Source organism: Sus scrofa, chromosome 15, assembly GCF_054392235.1.
Source record: "Sus scrofa isolate SSC_HxYL_T2T_F1_AM1 chromosome 15, Sscrofa_HxYL_maternal_Yorkshire_Landrace_v2.0, whole genome shotgun sequence".
In the NCBI taxonomy this organism is placed as follows: domain Eukaryota; kingdom Metazoa; phylum Chordata; class Mammalia; order Artiodactyla; family Suidae; genus Sus; species Sus scrofa.
The window spans coordinates 125,631,626-125,646,741 of NC_139397.1; the positions used below are offsets into that span (position 1 = coordinate 125,631,626).

Below are 15,116 nucleotides of genomic sequence, written 5' to 3' on the forward strand. Positions count from 1 at the left end.
TGCCAGAAACACAAACTAAATCTTTTATTAGCTCCTAAAGGAGAAAAATGGAGAATGTAAATACTTCAGTAAAAATCCATCACTCGTCTTAAAGAACCAACTTTGGCATTCATGGCCCCCCAGTCAAGATATCTCCTGTACTCCCCAGGCCTCAGCAGGTACTGCCTTCCCCTGTAGCTGGGCATCTCGTAGAGGACCCAGGAGCCCTCCAGCACATTGAGGGAGTGGATTTCATTGAGGTGGAAGCGGTCCTGAAGAGAGAGACAATCATCTGTGATCTCTGACATCTGTCCCCTGAAGTCGTCTCTCTCGTAGATCCTCATTCTATAAGTGCCGGGATGCTGGGGTGGCAGACAGAAAAGGAAAGTAAATGAGTACCAGTAGAAATGAAACGTCTGGCCCCTGCACCTCCCTGGTCCCACCTGCCCAGACATTCTCTTAGTCCCAGCTTGCTTCCAGCACAATCACGTTGCAGAGTTAAGGAGCTTTCCTAGCCCCCCATCACCTGCCTGTGAATCAAGCAATGTATGGACTAAGCCTGGAACAGACTCTGTCCTTGGGAAGGAAACTTTGTCTAAAATAAGATTGATCATTTGAGAGTTTGTTATTAAAGTCCTTCTCAAAGGAGAAAAATGAGAGGCATGGGAAGTAAAGCCTCATTTGATATATTATCCTTATAAAAAGGAATCAACCTTTACCTATTTTCTATAAGACTAATTTTTGGTTTTCCCATACATGATGGAATATAGGCTTATTAAGCTCCTGGAAAGAATAAGATGGCACGAGCCTCATTTTCAGTTCAGATTTCAACCTATGTGATGCTTAAGCTTCCTTTCTTGCCCCTACGCCCCACTTTGTCCCCTCAGCAGCAGGCACCACCTTCCTGAGGCTCTGTTTGGATGATACTATATTCCATACCCACCCCCAGCCCTCCACCCGCCACACACGCCCACCCATTCTTCTAAGAACTCTACCATTGCTCTCCAGGAAATACCCAACCTCTACCTTTAGTTTTGGATGTGGTCTTTCCTCTAATTTCTACCCCTAAGAGCACGAATAGGTAGTGACCATAAAATTGGAATAGAAACCAGGGGACCTGTCTTCTCTAGAGGATAATCCAAGAGACCAGCAAGCCAAAGCAAGCACAAGCCTTTTGTCAAGTAAGCAGACATGGTGGTACTGATATATTTTGATATATTAGATTCCTGAGTTGAGGCCACTTGAAATGGACCATTTTTAAGCAATTCTATCTTGAACAAATGATCATTTCAGTCTCTTCTATGTCCTGCTTTTTCCTAATGAGTTTCTGATGTTTCGATTTTTGATTTCATTTAAAACATAAAACTGGGAACATGTACAGGGTGCAGGAGGGCAGGGGGGAGCCATCACAGGCTGTTTTCTGAGACACGCTTCTGGAATGAACTGCACGCCCTGGGCTCACGTCTTTCTGCTCTCTCGTTGGAACGATTTGGTTGAAGAGTGCTATTTTTTAATGGCTTTGTTTGCCAAAAGACAAAAACAGACCCACACTCACATGCGGGATAAGGCGGCAGGAGCGGATGGAGTCATTGACGCCCATCCACTGCTGGTAGTCGGGGTAGTCGCCGCGCCGCAGGAAGTACTGGTGGCCCTGGTAGTTGGGGCGCTCATAGAGCATCCAGCAGCCGCTGTCCACGCGGATGGAGTTGCAGCGGCTGAAGTAGGGCTGCAGGTTGGGGCAGTCGCTGCTGCACTCGTAGCAGCGGCCCTGGAAGCTCCGGTCCTCGTAGAAGGTGATCTGCAAAACAGAAGATGTGGGAGCATGGGGCGATTTGCCCGCGCTGAAGATGCCGCGACAGCGCAAAGGTGGAGCCGCGGATCGCAGGCACTTACCTTTCCCATTTTGGAGAGAGGGCGCAGGAGGTGTTCTCCGGGTGCTGTGTGGGACTAGGGGGAGTGCCGCTGTATATATAGCAGCCCTGATTGCTGCCTCCGCAGGAAATCACACAAAAGGGGCCCATTTCGGTGAGTAAGGGGATTTGCCAGCTCTCCGTTCCCCCGCCCCCTGGTCATTGGGGTTAGCTGAATGTTTACTCTCATTCTCTCTGGTAGGTTCGGGTTGTTCTCATTCACTAAAGCTGTTATTGCCACCAAAATGAAAAGACTCTTTAGAAGATCGAGCGAAATTCTATCCCCATGCTTTTATTTTATAGCCTGCTCTGCTTTAATTGACTCCTTTAAGGTAATTAAATGAAGCAATGTGTTCTGCTCAGGGACTCGTTTTAAAACAAAAATAAAAACAAAAGTTCGTGAAAACCAGAATTTAAATAATAAAAAATCTCAAGGAAGAGGGAGTCAAGTGAAGCCGTCTGTGAAAGTGCTTTGAAAAGCATAAAGCTTAGATCAAATTCAAGATCATGGGTGTTGTTGTTTTGGGGCCTATCCTGAGAAAAGTTAATACTTGACTGTACATTTGTGGGCTCCCTGAGACTGGGAATTATCTCTTGTTCCTTCCTGCCCCTGAGCCCTAGGGCAGGGGGTGGGCACACAGCAGGCCCTCAATACTTGGTTTTGACCTGAAGCAAAGCAGTTAGTTATAACCTTCCTCCCTGTCTCCTATCTCCCTGGGAGCTTATATCCTTCCTTCTGCTGACAGTTGGCCCAGAGACTTGCTGGCTCTGTGGGGTCCCTGTCCTCCTTCACATATCCTAAGATCAGGAGTTCCCGCTGTGGAGCTGTGGGTTAAGAATCTGATTGCAGCAGCTCTGTTTGCTGTGGAGGCATGGGATCTGTCCCTGGCCCTGCACCGTAGGTTAAGGATCCAGTGCAGGGTAGGTCACAGCTGAGGCTTGGATTCAATCCCTGGCCGGGGAATGTCCATATGCCACAGGTGCAGCCACAGAAGAAAAACAAAACGTCCTAAGATCTGTCTTTTGGCTTCACCGTGATATCTCCTGCTCATTTGAAAAGGGCATGTGAGTTAGTGTAAGGAATAAGGTAGAAACTCTCAAGGTACCACAACCACTACCTCCTCAGACTTTTGAGATGCAGGACAGCATTCAGGCCAAACAACAGGGCATCTCGATAGTAAGGATGTCACAGTGTGGTATGGGGACCCCAAAGTCCCTGAGATGCTTTCAAGGTCAAAACAGTTTTCATAATAATACCAAGATATTGTTTGCTTTGTTTACTCTTATTCTTTCACAAGTGTATAATGGAGTTTTTCCAAAGGCTTAACATTATTCAAGAGATTTGTTAGAATGTAAAGCAATACCAGTCTTTTCATTCATTGCTTTTGCTTTGGAAAATACAGTTATTATTCATAAAGTGTGTTGTTTTTGTTAACATGTAATACGTTTACTACCCAAGGCTCTTCCTATAAAAAGGGAAACCCACCATAGGTAGGGGTCTCTCAATTGGAATAGAACCAACACAGAATCCAGCAGATACCCAGGCCCTGGCATGACCCTCCGCAGAATGACAAAGAGTATAGATGGATATAGGCCGACTCCAGTCTACTTCATAGCCTAGCTCCTGTGACATTGTAGAATTCATCCCGATCTCATGCAAAACTGGTGGCAGCATTAACAGAGCCTTGAGGCAGACCATTCTATTAAGACATTTTAGGGATCAAATAAAACACCTAGAAATAAAACACAGCTGTCCCTCGTTATTCATGGAGGATTGGTTCCAGAACCTCCATGAATACCAAAATCTGCAGTTGCTCGAGCCCCATATTTAAAATGGTGTAGCATTTGCACATAACCTATGCACAGCCAACCATATACTTTATTTATTTTTAGGGCCCTACCCGAGGCATATGGAGGTTTCCAGGCTAGGGGTCGAATTGGAGCTGCAGCTGCCAGCCTACACCCCAGCCACAGCAATGCTGGATTCTTAACCCACTGAACAAGGCCAGGGATTGAGCCTGTGTCCTCTGGATAATAGTTGGGTTCGTTACCCCTGAGCCACAACAGGAACTCCTTCCCATGTGCTTTAAATCATCTCTAGGTTATTTATAATACCTAGTACAATGTAAATTCTCTGAAGACAATAGTAAATACCTTTCAAATGATATGGGAATAGTTGCCAGTGTGAGGCAAATTCATTGTGTTTTGAAACTTTCCGGATTTTTAAAAAAATATTTTTGATCTGTAATTGGTTGAATTCATGGATGCAGAACTCGCAGAGACAGAGGGTTGACCGTACTGGTTCAGGAGATTGGTGAGAACATTAACCTTATCTGCTGATTTCAAAGTCCTGGGAAAGGTTGAGTCAGAGGCCTGCACATGAAGCCTTTCAGTTGTATAGTCAGCTTCTAATGTGAGAGCATCAGGGACCTGGCCTGGGTCAGGAAGGGGGGTGAGTGGTGCTTCTGGGGCCTGCATCATTGGCTGGTGGAAGAGCAAGTGCTTGCAAAGGACATTACCGGTGAGCACCTACCTCACCTAGCCCATGCCTTTCTTTCACACTGCTTCCTCTAAAGCTCTTTTTCCCCCCGTGATACTCACAAGCACCGTGAAATTATTGAATAGGCCCCATTTCTGAAGAACACATTCATGGGGCAATGGCTATATCCATCCATCCATCCACAGGCCTGCAGTTTCTATTACTGCTCTTATAATTGTGTAGTTGCTTATCCTCCCCAAGCCTCAGTTTTCTCATTTGTAAAAGAGAAGGATAACAAAAGTGATGAGACAGTGGACTTGAGAAGACACATGGTAAATTATAAAATCATGGCAGGGGTAAATATAAAATTATATATTTATATTTTAATAAATGCTAAAGAAGCCCAAGGCTGAATCAGGAAGAAATAAAAAATATGAACAGACCAACTACCAGTAATGAAATTGAGTCAATAATAATAAAAAAAAAAACCTACCCAAAACTAAAAGGCCAGAGCCAGAGAAATAGATGAGGGAGACTAGGAGGTACAAACTTTCAGTTACAAAATAAATGAGTCTTGGGTATGAAACGAACAGTGTGGGGAATATAGTCAATATCTAATATCTTTTTTTTTTTTTTTTTTTTTGTCTTTTTGCCTTTTCTAGGGCCACTCCCAAGGCATGTGGAGGTTCCCAGGCTAGGGGTCTAATTGGAGCTGCGGCCACTGGCCTACACCACAGCCACAGCAACGCAGGATCCGAACCGTGTCTGTGACCCACACCACAGCTCACGGCAACGCCAGATCCTTAACCCACTGAGCGAGGCCAGGGATCAAACGCGCAACCTCATGGTTCCTAGTCGGATTCGTTAACCACTGTGCCATGATGGGAACTCCAATATCTAATATCTTTTATGGCGACAGATTATAGCTAAACTTATCCTGGTGATCATTTTTAAATATTGAATCACTGTTTTCTGTGCGGGAACTAACATAGTGCTATAGGTTAATAATACTTCAAAAACAAACAAAACTCATAAAAAAAGAGATCATATTTGGGGTTGCCAGAGATAGGAGGTCAGGGTAGGTGGAGGCAGTTAAAAGGTACAAACTTCCAGTTATAAAATAAACAAGTCCTGGGGATATAATGTATAACCTGACAAAGATAATTAACATTGCAGTAAGTTGTCTATGCATGTAATTAAGAAGGTAAATCCTGGGAGTTCCGGTCGTGGCTCAGTGGTTAACGAATCTCACTAGGAACAATGAGGTTGCAGGTTCGATCCCTGGCCTTGCTCAGTGGGTTAAGGATCTGGCGTTGTCATGAGCTGTGGTGTAGGTCGCAGACACGGCTTGGATCCCAAGTTGCTGTGGCTCTGGCGTAGACTGGTGGCTACAGCTCCAATTCGACCCCTGGCCTGGGAACCTCCATATGCCGTGCCCTAAAAAAGCAAAGAAAAAAAAAAAAGACAAAAGCAAAAAAAAAGAGAGAGTAAATGCTGAGTTTTCATCACAAGGAAAATATATTTTTTCTGTTTCTTTTATGTTGTAAGAGATAATGGATGTCCACCAACCCCATTGTCATCATTTTATGGTCTATGCAAGTCAAATCATTATGTTTCACACCTTAAACTTGTGCAGTGCTGTATGTCAAGTATATTTCAATAAAACCAGGGGGGAAAACTCAAAATAAATACAGAACAAAAAAAAAAAAAGAGGTTAATAAATCAATGCTTGCAATAAAAAATGCTAAAGTTGATAATATTAATAGCATCCCTTGGTAATCAATTAAAAATAAATGTGTTTCTGTAGACTCACAGACATACAGAACAGACTTGTGGTTGTGGGGGGTAGGAGAGGAGGGAATGAAGGGACTGGGATTTGGGGCTGAGTAGATGCAAACTATTACATTTAGAATAAACAATGAGGTCCCACTGTAGAGCATGGGGAACTATAACTAGTTTTGGAATAAAACATGGTGGAAGATAATATAAGAAAGGTAATGTGGAGTTCCCGTTGTGACGCAGAGCTTCAGCTGCCAGCCTATGCCACAGCCACAGCAATGCTGGATCCAAGCCACATCTTCGACCTTCACCACAGCTCATGGCAGTGCTGGAACCTTAACCCACTGAGCGAGGGCAGGGATCAAACCTGCGTCCTCATGGATACTAGCTGGGTTCATTACTGCTGACCCACAATGGAGACTCCCTGTATGAATTTTTATTTTTATTTTTTATTTTTTTGACTTTCATATGTTTTTATTTATTTATTTTTTTTTTTTTTATTTTCCCACTGTACAGCAAGGGGGTCAGGTTATCCTTACATGTATACATTACAATTACAGTTTTTCCCCCACCATTTCTTCTGTTGCAACATGAGTATCTAGACATAGTTCTCAATGCTATTCAGCGGGATCTCCTTGTAAATCTATTCTAGGTTGTGACTGATAAGCCCAAGCTCCCGATCCCTCCCACTCCCTCCCCCTCCCATCAGGCAACCACAAGTCTCTTCTCCAAGTCCATGATTTTCTTTTCTGAGGAGATGTTCATTTGTGCTGGATATTAGATTCCAGTTATAAGTGATATCATATGGTATCTGTATGAATTTTTAAATCAGCAGTATCAACTTCTATGAAGAAGTTAACTGGGACCAAGGACTATTTTTGCTTCTTGTAAATTTGTAGAAAGAATTAGCCTTCTGGGAGAACAGCTTGACTCTAGTGGAAAGAAGTCCAAGAGAGTATGCAGGATAACAAATAGTTCTACTTCATTCTACATAATTGAGTCTTTGACAATTGAATCTTGATAAAAGTTCATGATAGGGTCCAAAATAAAAATGACTACTTTGCACTGTTGAATTTGGGGGAACACTGAGCATACATTAATTTCTTACACTTACATGTGTACAATCATTTAAAGATTACAAAGTGTGCTCGCAATCTTTCCCCATCTTTTTATCATAATTATCCTGGAAACTAGTGAGGCAGGAATTTATTATCACCTGTAGTTTTCAATAAGGCAGTTTAGGCACAGAGAGAATAAGAAGTGACTTGCTCAGAGAGATAAGCTAGTAAGAGTTAAAAGCAGGAGAGTCCCTTAAAAACTAGTCTGAGTTGGTCACTAGACTAGTAAATAACAGAAGCTAAAAACTCAGGCCCTTTAACTTTTTTTTTTTTTTTTTTTTTAATTTTATAACTGCACTCGAAGCATATGGAAGTTCCTGGGCCAGGAACTAAATCCTAAAGCTGCAGCTGTGACCTATGCCACAGCAAGGCTGTATCCCCTAACCCATTGTGCTGGCCATTGAACCCGAGCTTCGGCAGCCACCTGAGCCACTGCAGTCAGATTCTTAACCCACTGCACCACAGCAGGAACTCCCATGAACCTTTAACTCTTAATTTAACACTTCTCGTACCAGATGACCTCATCAAGGTGACCCAACTTTCTTGACTTTGAGAGTCCTGCTTAAAACCCCCTCTCTTCACTCCGTGTTTCTTGGCTAATCTTATCTGAGTCTTCAGCTGCCCTGATCTCTCAGCAATCCCTTATCTTTGGTGTCCCAGCCACGAGTGGCTCTATATTTTCTCCTTGATATGGGTTTAGTAGTTTCTCATTATGTTGCTTCCCTCTCTCCCTCAGATTGTGGGTTGTAGAAGCTGAGTCAGCGTTTTATGACCTGAGTGGGGACTTCATATACAGCTGCCTGATCAGCAGGAAGGAAGCAGACCTTCCACACACTTGACTTCAGGGTCAGGTGAGTTGCCAAGGGTCACCATTTATTAAAATTCAGTGATTATTTAAGATGAACAAGAGTCACTAAGTGCTGGGAACAGAAATTGTATATTTAGTGCATTTCTATGTGGATCTGAACAAGAAAAACACAGCCTAGTACAAATCGAGGGCCCACTCGGGCATCCAGGGCTCTCCAGTCGTGGTAGCGCCTGTAGCCCCCTGGCCGCAGCAGGTACCGCCGCCCCAGGTAGTTGGGCATCTTGTAGAGGACCCGCCAGCCCTTCAGCACGTGGAAGGAGTGGACCTCATTGAGCCAGAAGTGGTTGTGGACGCAGGAACAGTCCTCTGTGAGCTCGGATACCAGGCCTCCCTAGTCCTCTCACTCGTAATACAGCCTTATCCTGTGAGAGCTGGTCTGTTGGGACAAGAAACCAAAGACAAAACTAAGCTGTGGGCATCTTTGGTATCAATAACCACGACTGACGCAGCCTGCAGCTTCATGAAACAGAGTTTTCAGACCATCCCGTCATGTCTGTATCCTCTTCTACATTGTTGGTCTGAGAAATTAGGGAGGATATTAAAGTAACATTTACCTGACCAGGGGTCTATCTTGTGGAAGAAACAAGCATCGGGAGTTCCCGTTGTGGCTCAGTGGTTAACAAATCCGACTAGGAACCATGAGGTTTCGGGTTCGATCTCTGGCCTTGCTCAGTGGGTTAAGGATCTGGTGTTGCTGTGAGCTGTGGTGTAGGCTGGCAGCTACAGCTCCAATTAGACCCCTAGCCTGGGAACCTCCATGTGCTGTGGATGCAGCCATAGAAAAGATAAAAAAAAAAGAAACAAGCATCGAAATAAAGTCAATAAACAAGATCCCTTTGTAAAAAGCCATCTACTCACAACCGTATTTAGTGAGTCTGCAGAGAGGATTTTAACTCCCTTTTCCATTATGACTGCATATAACTGAATCCTGTTAAGCTGGGGTTTTTTTAAGAGTCGGACATGGGTTTTAAGTCACTTTTGTGTTCGTCGTTTACAGCAATTCGTATTTACTCTGAGTCCACATGCTTGACATTTTGCCAGGTTCCTTGTACCGCTTGGGTTTCTCGTCTCAAAGAAATTCCTATGTTGTTTGTACCTCATTGGGAATCTGCAAATTTCTCCAGCCCAGTTTTGGTTTCACATCTTGAATCTACTTGCCACCCCACATAATTTGGTGTCATTAGGATGTAGAAACATAAGCTCCACGTGCTTAAAGGACGTGAAGCAGCACTTTGGTGGGGACCATGGCCCGTGAAGCCCTAGTTAATGATCTGTCTCTGACCCTAGTAAGAAATTAGTTGAAAACAACTGCTGGAATACAAGGAACAACTTACAAGCTGAAGCATATTATTCCAGTTTCTAGATCCGAATATCACAGGGAATGTATTGAAAACAATTGCCAATAGTGTCAGAATGCATTGTACCTATGTTGGTCTCCTGTAGTCTGTTAGTGGGTTTTTTGTTTGTTTGTTTGTTTTTCTTTTTAGGGCTGCACCTGCGGCATATGGAAGTTCCCAGGCGAGGGGTCAAATTGGAGCTGTAGCTGCAGACCTACACCACAGCTCACGGCAATGCCCCATCCTTGACCCACTTAGTGAGGCCAGGGATGGAACCAGCATCCTCTTGGATCCTAGTTGGGTTTGTTAACCGCTGAGCCACGACGGAAGCCACTCCCTGCTAGTGTCTTCATCACTGAAAAAATAATGATTTTTCTTTACTGAACAAGGACATTTTTATTTATAAATTAGGAATCAGCTAGATACTAACAAATTCAATTTTAGGAGCTATGTTGTGATTTATTGCACCTAACACAATCTGTCTGATTTTTTTTTAACTGCTTTACTGAAATGAGTTTAAATGTTCCCATATGATAATATAGTACAGACAATTGATTTTTTTTTAAATGCTTGAGAGTCAGACATGGCAATTTTGCTGTGAGCACTAGTCCTGAGCTGAGACAAACTGACTTCTGTAAGCAAGAACTTCTGGCCATGGATTAGCGAGGCTTTCACGGCAGTCAGGTTGACGTAAGACTCGTATAAGGAATTGGGCAGCAGCAGCGGATGGAGTCATTGACGCCCATCCACTGCTGGTAGTCGGGGTAGTCACCACGCCTCAGGAAGTACTGGTGGCCCTGGTAGTTGGGGTGCTCATGGAGCATCCAGCAGCTGCTGTCCACATGGATGGAGTTGCAGCAGCTGAGGTAGTAGGGCTGCAGGTTGGGGCAGTCGCTGCTGCACTCATAGGTCCTCGTAGAAGGTGATCTGCAGGTGGAAAACAGGAAGTCAGCTGGATGGTAGACCCCACCCCACATGCACAATAGACATTCCACAGGCATGGTAGGGCCCCTCAGTTGGCTCACCTTTCCCACGATTGTTGACAGCAGATGATCAGCGTCCAGTGTGATGGGACAAATGTGGCAGCTGGTATATATAACAGGACAGCTGCTGTGTTGGCAAGGACAGCACAAAGGGGACCTTGGGGTAGTGTGCGAGGGGATTTTTATGTTCTTCTCTCTTTTTTCATTTTGGATCATGGGGCAGGGGGTCTCATTCTCTCTGGCCTTTTCGGGTTCTTCTCACTTGTTCCAGTGAAAGGAATTGAAGTCGCAGAGCCATTATGACCTTGGAGATAAAGGATGCACGTCTCAGCCTATGCAGCTCTCTAGAAATACATTATGCGCCCAGTGTTTTGTAAAGTTTGCCTATGGAAACTGCTAAGATGAAGTCAGTGGTTCTCTCTGGGGTGATTCGTGACAATCCTATGAGTTCCAAAAGAACTTGAAGTGCTAAAGGCAACAACAACAAAAAATCCTCTAACTGAAAGACAATTACATTTCCTAAATTATCTCATCAGTATTATATGGTTTTGGTAAAAATATTTTGTGTATGTTTAGGTAAGAAAAAAATATATACATATATATAACAGTGTATATATATAAGCCAAAATATCAATCATGGTTACCAACAAATGGCAAGAGATAGGGTTTTTTTTTTTTCTCTTCTTCCTCTTCTTTTTTAGGGCCACATCTGTGACATAGGGAAGTTCCCAGGCAGGAGTTGAATCAGAGCTGCAGCTGCTGGCCTACACCACAGCCACAGCAGCACTGGATCTGAGTAGCATCTGTGACTTCCAAGGAACTCCAAGATATAGGTGTTAGTTTTATGTTTTCATCTTTAATTTCCTATTATTTAAATACATATTACTTTTGTGACATAAAAAATAAATTCAATTTGTGTATTGAATTTTCAATTTGTGTATCTATATATATACACACATAGAACTTTGAGTTGCTGGTGAAAAGCAACTCATTTTGAAATTAACCACATTTTGTCTTGACAGCAAACACTTCTCCTTGGGCTAAAAAGAGATCTCCTAAGACTCTATGAGATGCTCTAAGAGCAGGAAAATACATAGGATCCTCCCATTCCTCTCTCCCCACAAACCCATCCTCTAAGCTTGCTTTTTGTTTTCAAAACCAGCATCATGATTGAAAAAATTAATATTGTTAAAATGGCCATACTACCCAAAGCAATCTACAAATTTAATGTGATCCCTATCAAATTACCCATGACATTTTTCACAGAACTAGAACAAATAATCCAAAAATTTATAGGGATCCATAAGAGACCCAGAATTGCCACAGCAATCTGAGGGAAAAAAACAAGGCAGGAGTCATAACTCTCCCAGACTTCAGACAAAACTGCAAAGCTACAGTAATCAAAACAGTGTGGTATTGGTACAAAAACAGATATATGGATCAATGGAACAGAATAAAGGGCCCAGACACCTACAGTCAATTAATCTTTGGCAAAGGAGGCAAGAATATAAAGTTGGAAAAAGACAGTCTCTTCAGCAAGTGCTGCTGGGAAAATTGGACAGCTGCATGTAAATCAACAAAATTAGAATACACACTCACACCATGCAAAAATTCTCTGACATATATCATACAAATGTTTTGATAGGTCAGTCTCATAAGACAATAGAAATAAAAATAAAAATAAACCAATGGGACCTAATCAAACTTAAAAGCTTTTGCACAGCAAAGGAAACCATAAACAAAATGAAAGACAACCTATAGCATGGAAGAAAATATTTGCAAATAATGCACCAGCAAGGGATTAATCTCTAAAACATACAAACAACTCATACAACTCAACCACAAAAAACAACCCAATCTAAAAATGGGCAGCAGACCTAAATAGACATTGCTCCAAAGAAGAGGTGGATGGCCAATAGGCACATGAAAAAAAATGCTCAGCATCACTAACTATTAGAGAAATGCAGATCAAAACTACCACCTCACATCCGTCAAAATGGCCCTCATTAATAAGTCTACAAATAGCAAATGCTGGAGAGGTATGGAAAAAAGGGAACCCTACTACATTGTTGGTGGGAATGTAAATTGGTACAACCACTAGGGAAACAGTATGGAGGTTCCTAAGAAAACTAAAAATAGAACTACCATTTGATCCAGTAATCCCACTCTTGGGCATATATCCAGACAAAACAAGAATTCAAAAAGACACACATACCCCTGTGTTCACTGCAGCACTATTCACAATAGCCAAGATGTGGAAACAACTTAAATGTCCATTGACAGATGAATGAATTAGGAAGATGTGGTACATATATACAATGGAATACTACTCACCATAAAAAAGAACAAAATAATGCCATTTTTAGCAACATGGATGCAACTAGAGATTCTCATACTAAGTGAAGTAAGTCAGAAAGAGAAAGACAAATACCATATGATATCACATATATGTGGAATCTAAAGTATGGCACAAATGAACCTATTTGCAGAACAGAAACAGACTCAGAGAACAAACTTGTGGTTGCCAAGAGGGAGAGGGGAGGGAGTGAGGTGGACTGGAGTTGGGTTAGTAGATGCAAATTATTACATTTAGAATGGATAAGCAATGAGGTCTTACTGGATAGCACAGGGAACTATATCCAATTTCCTGGATAGACCATGATGGAAGATAATATTAAAAAACAATGTATATATACATATGACTGAGTCACTTTGCTGTACAGCAGCAATTGGCACAACGTTGTAAACCAAGTATACCTTAATTTAAAAATGCAAAAACAAAAAAAAGAAGAAATACACACACACCCCCAAACTAGCATCATGATTTGCATGAGTTTTCTCACCCTGAAGCATCACTGTTTCATAGGACTCAGGTGACTGCTTCAAATGCTTTTTCCATTGCTGCTAACCTACTGATTTAGAAGCACTCCTTGGATATGCAGTGGGAGAGGATGACTTCGGTCCCCAATTCTTTTGTCATCCTCTGTGTATGTAGAAAGAAAAAAATGTTCCATTGCAACTAGCAGAGCTAGATGAGAGAAAACTAGGCAGAATCGCATGAAGCTAGACAGGGACCAGAGGATCTTCCTAGTGTGCAGGGCTACTGGTAAACCTTAGTTACAGCCATAATTGAACCAGTATGGAGAAGGCTGCCTTGGTCCCCTCAGCCACCATACCATCAGTTTCAGCAAAAGTCAATGAGCCACACACCAGTTTTGGCACACTTAAAGTAAACCATTCCTGAGTTCCCATCGTGGCACAGCAGAAACAAATCTGACTAAGAACCATGAGGTTGTGGGTTCGATCCCTGGCCTCGCTCAGTGGGTTAAGGATCTGGCATTGCCCTGAACTCTGGTGTTGGTCACAGATGTGGCTTGGATCTGCCATTTCTGTGGCTGTGACGTAGGCCGGCAGCTGTAGCTCTGATTGGACCCCTAGCCTGGGAACCTCCATGTGCTGTGGGTGTGGCCCTAAAAATAAATAAGTAAAGTAAACCATTCTGCAAAAAGATGACACATCAAAATCTGAAGATGGTATAATTTATTCCCACATTCATTTGGTCACATCGTTACTACACCTATTTATAAGCATAGCTATGTGCCTAATCAGCATTTTTGGAAAGGTGATGAAAGACTACACCAGTTTTTCTTTTGATGCTTTATTGAAATGAGTTTAAATGTTTCCATATGAGAACATACTAAAGACAATCAATGACAGGTCAATTTTATTTTGGATTGCATCTTTGGAAAACTGCCTCCTACTCTAATATTCTGCAATGTTCAGTGCTAACCTTTTGTAAAATGTGCTACAAAGCCAGCCTGCCCTGAGATGGGAATAGTATATATTCTCCACATCCTCCAATCACAATGAAGTAGTATAAGATACATACTTTTTTTAAACCACAATATAGCCAAACAACATGATTCTAAGAGAAGAAAGCTCACCATCCAAACAACATTTCAATGCACTTTGTATCAGAAACTAATTGCAAAGAAAATATTCCGGCAAGAGTCGCAATTCTAACATGATGGTTTTTTCCTCTCCCAGAGATTTTATTGTGAACTCTCATGGTGCAATTCCAAGTTGCTAAGTCACCTGCAGAATAAAAAGATGATGTTGGTATCAAGCACATTAATTTGACACGGAACAGACATCAGCTTTCAGGCTACAGGGAGATAAGGTCAAATAGCAGATGCTAAGTAACTGACAAAGATGAATTAAAATAAAAGTGGGTACAAAAGAATTTCCATAGACCTGATCTCAGACCTTTGGAAATTGAGTTATGTTTCTCAACTAAATACAATATATAATCCCATATTGGATCATAAGCAGAAGGTAAAAATGTATAGAAAATAATATTATTGAGTCCACTGACAATAGTATTTGGTCAATTGATAAAACTGATAGACAGTAGTTAAAGTATCACTGTTAGATTTTCTGAGGTTGATAATCATACTGCGATAATTTAAGAGGATGGCTGGATTCTTGGGAAGTTCATTCTGAAGTATATTGGGGTAAAATAATATGGTGTATATAACCTCAGAAAAATATGTATATATATACATAAAAATAAAAATATGTATATAAAATATGTATATATATAAAAATATGTATATATATACATAAAAATATGTATATAAAAATATGTATATATACATAAAAA

General features: G+C 41.9%; 2 protein-coding genes and 1 long non-coding RNA gene across 5 annotated transcripts in view; 1 reads left to right on the top strand and 2 right to left on the bottom strand.

Annotated features, from left to right (window-relative positions):
• On the bottom strand, window positions 1–1,993 carry LOC100156107 (gamma-crystallin B). The gene is made up of 3 exons (XM_001928642.6): window positions 1,873–1,993; window positions 1,535–1,777; window positions 1–341 (listed from the first exon to the last, which is right to left on the bottom strand). Exons 1-3 carry the CDS (start codon window positions 1,879–1,881, stop codon window positions 66–68), a joined length of 528 nt encoding a protein of 175 aa, XP_001928677.1. The 5' UTR covers window positions 1,882–1,993; the 3' UTR covers window positions 1–65.
• On the top strand, window positions 1,588–12,138 carry LOC146396115 (uncharacterized). Its single transcript, XR_014829442.1, has 3 exons — window positions 1,588–2,004; window positions 8,002–8,839; window positions 9,677–12,138. It is a non-coding gene; the product is annotated as an uncharacterized LOC146396115 (long non-coding RNA).
• C15H2orf80 (chromosome 15 C2orf80 homolog) overlaps window positions 11,292–15,116 on the bottom strand; it is a 25,649-nt gene continuing 21,824 nt past the window's right edge. For all 3 annotated transcript variants that reach the window (XM_084999234.1, XM_003359627.5, XM_013984430.3), the window contains one exon: window positions 11,292–14,548. In XM_084999234.1, the coding sequence (XP_084855360.1) occupies window positions 14,540–14,548 (9 nt within the window). In that variant the 3' untranslated portion in view covers window positions 11,292–14,539. The remainder of the gene's footprint in view (window positions 14,549–15,116) is intronic.

Excerpts from the sequence above, each read along its gene's own strand:
- LOC100156107 (XM_001928642.6), bottom strand. Across the intron at positions 342-1,534 it reads CCTGCCGCCTTATCCCGCAT|CATCCCGGCACTTATAGAAT; the intron begins GTGAGTGTGGGT and ends CTGCCACCCCAG.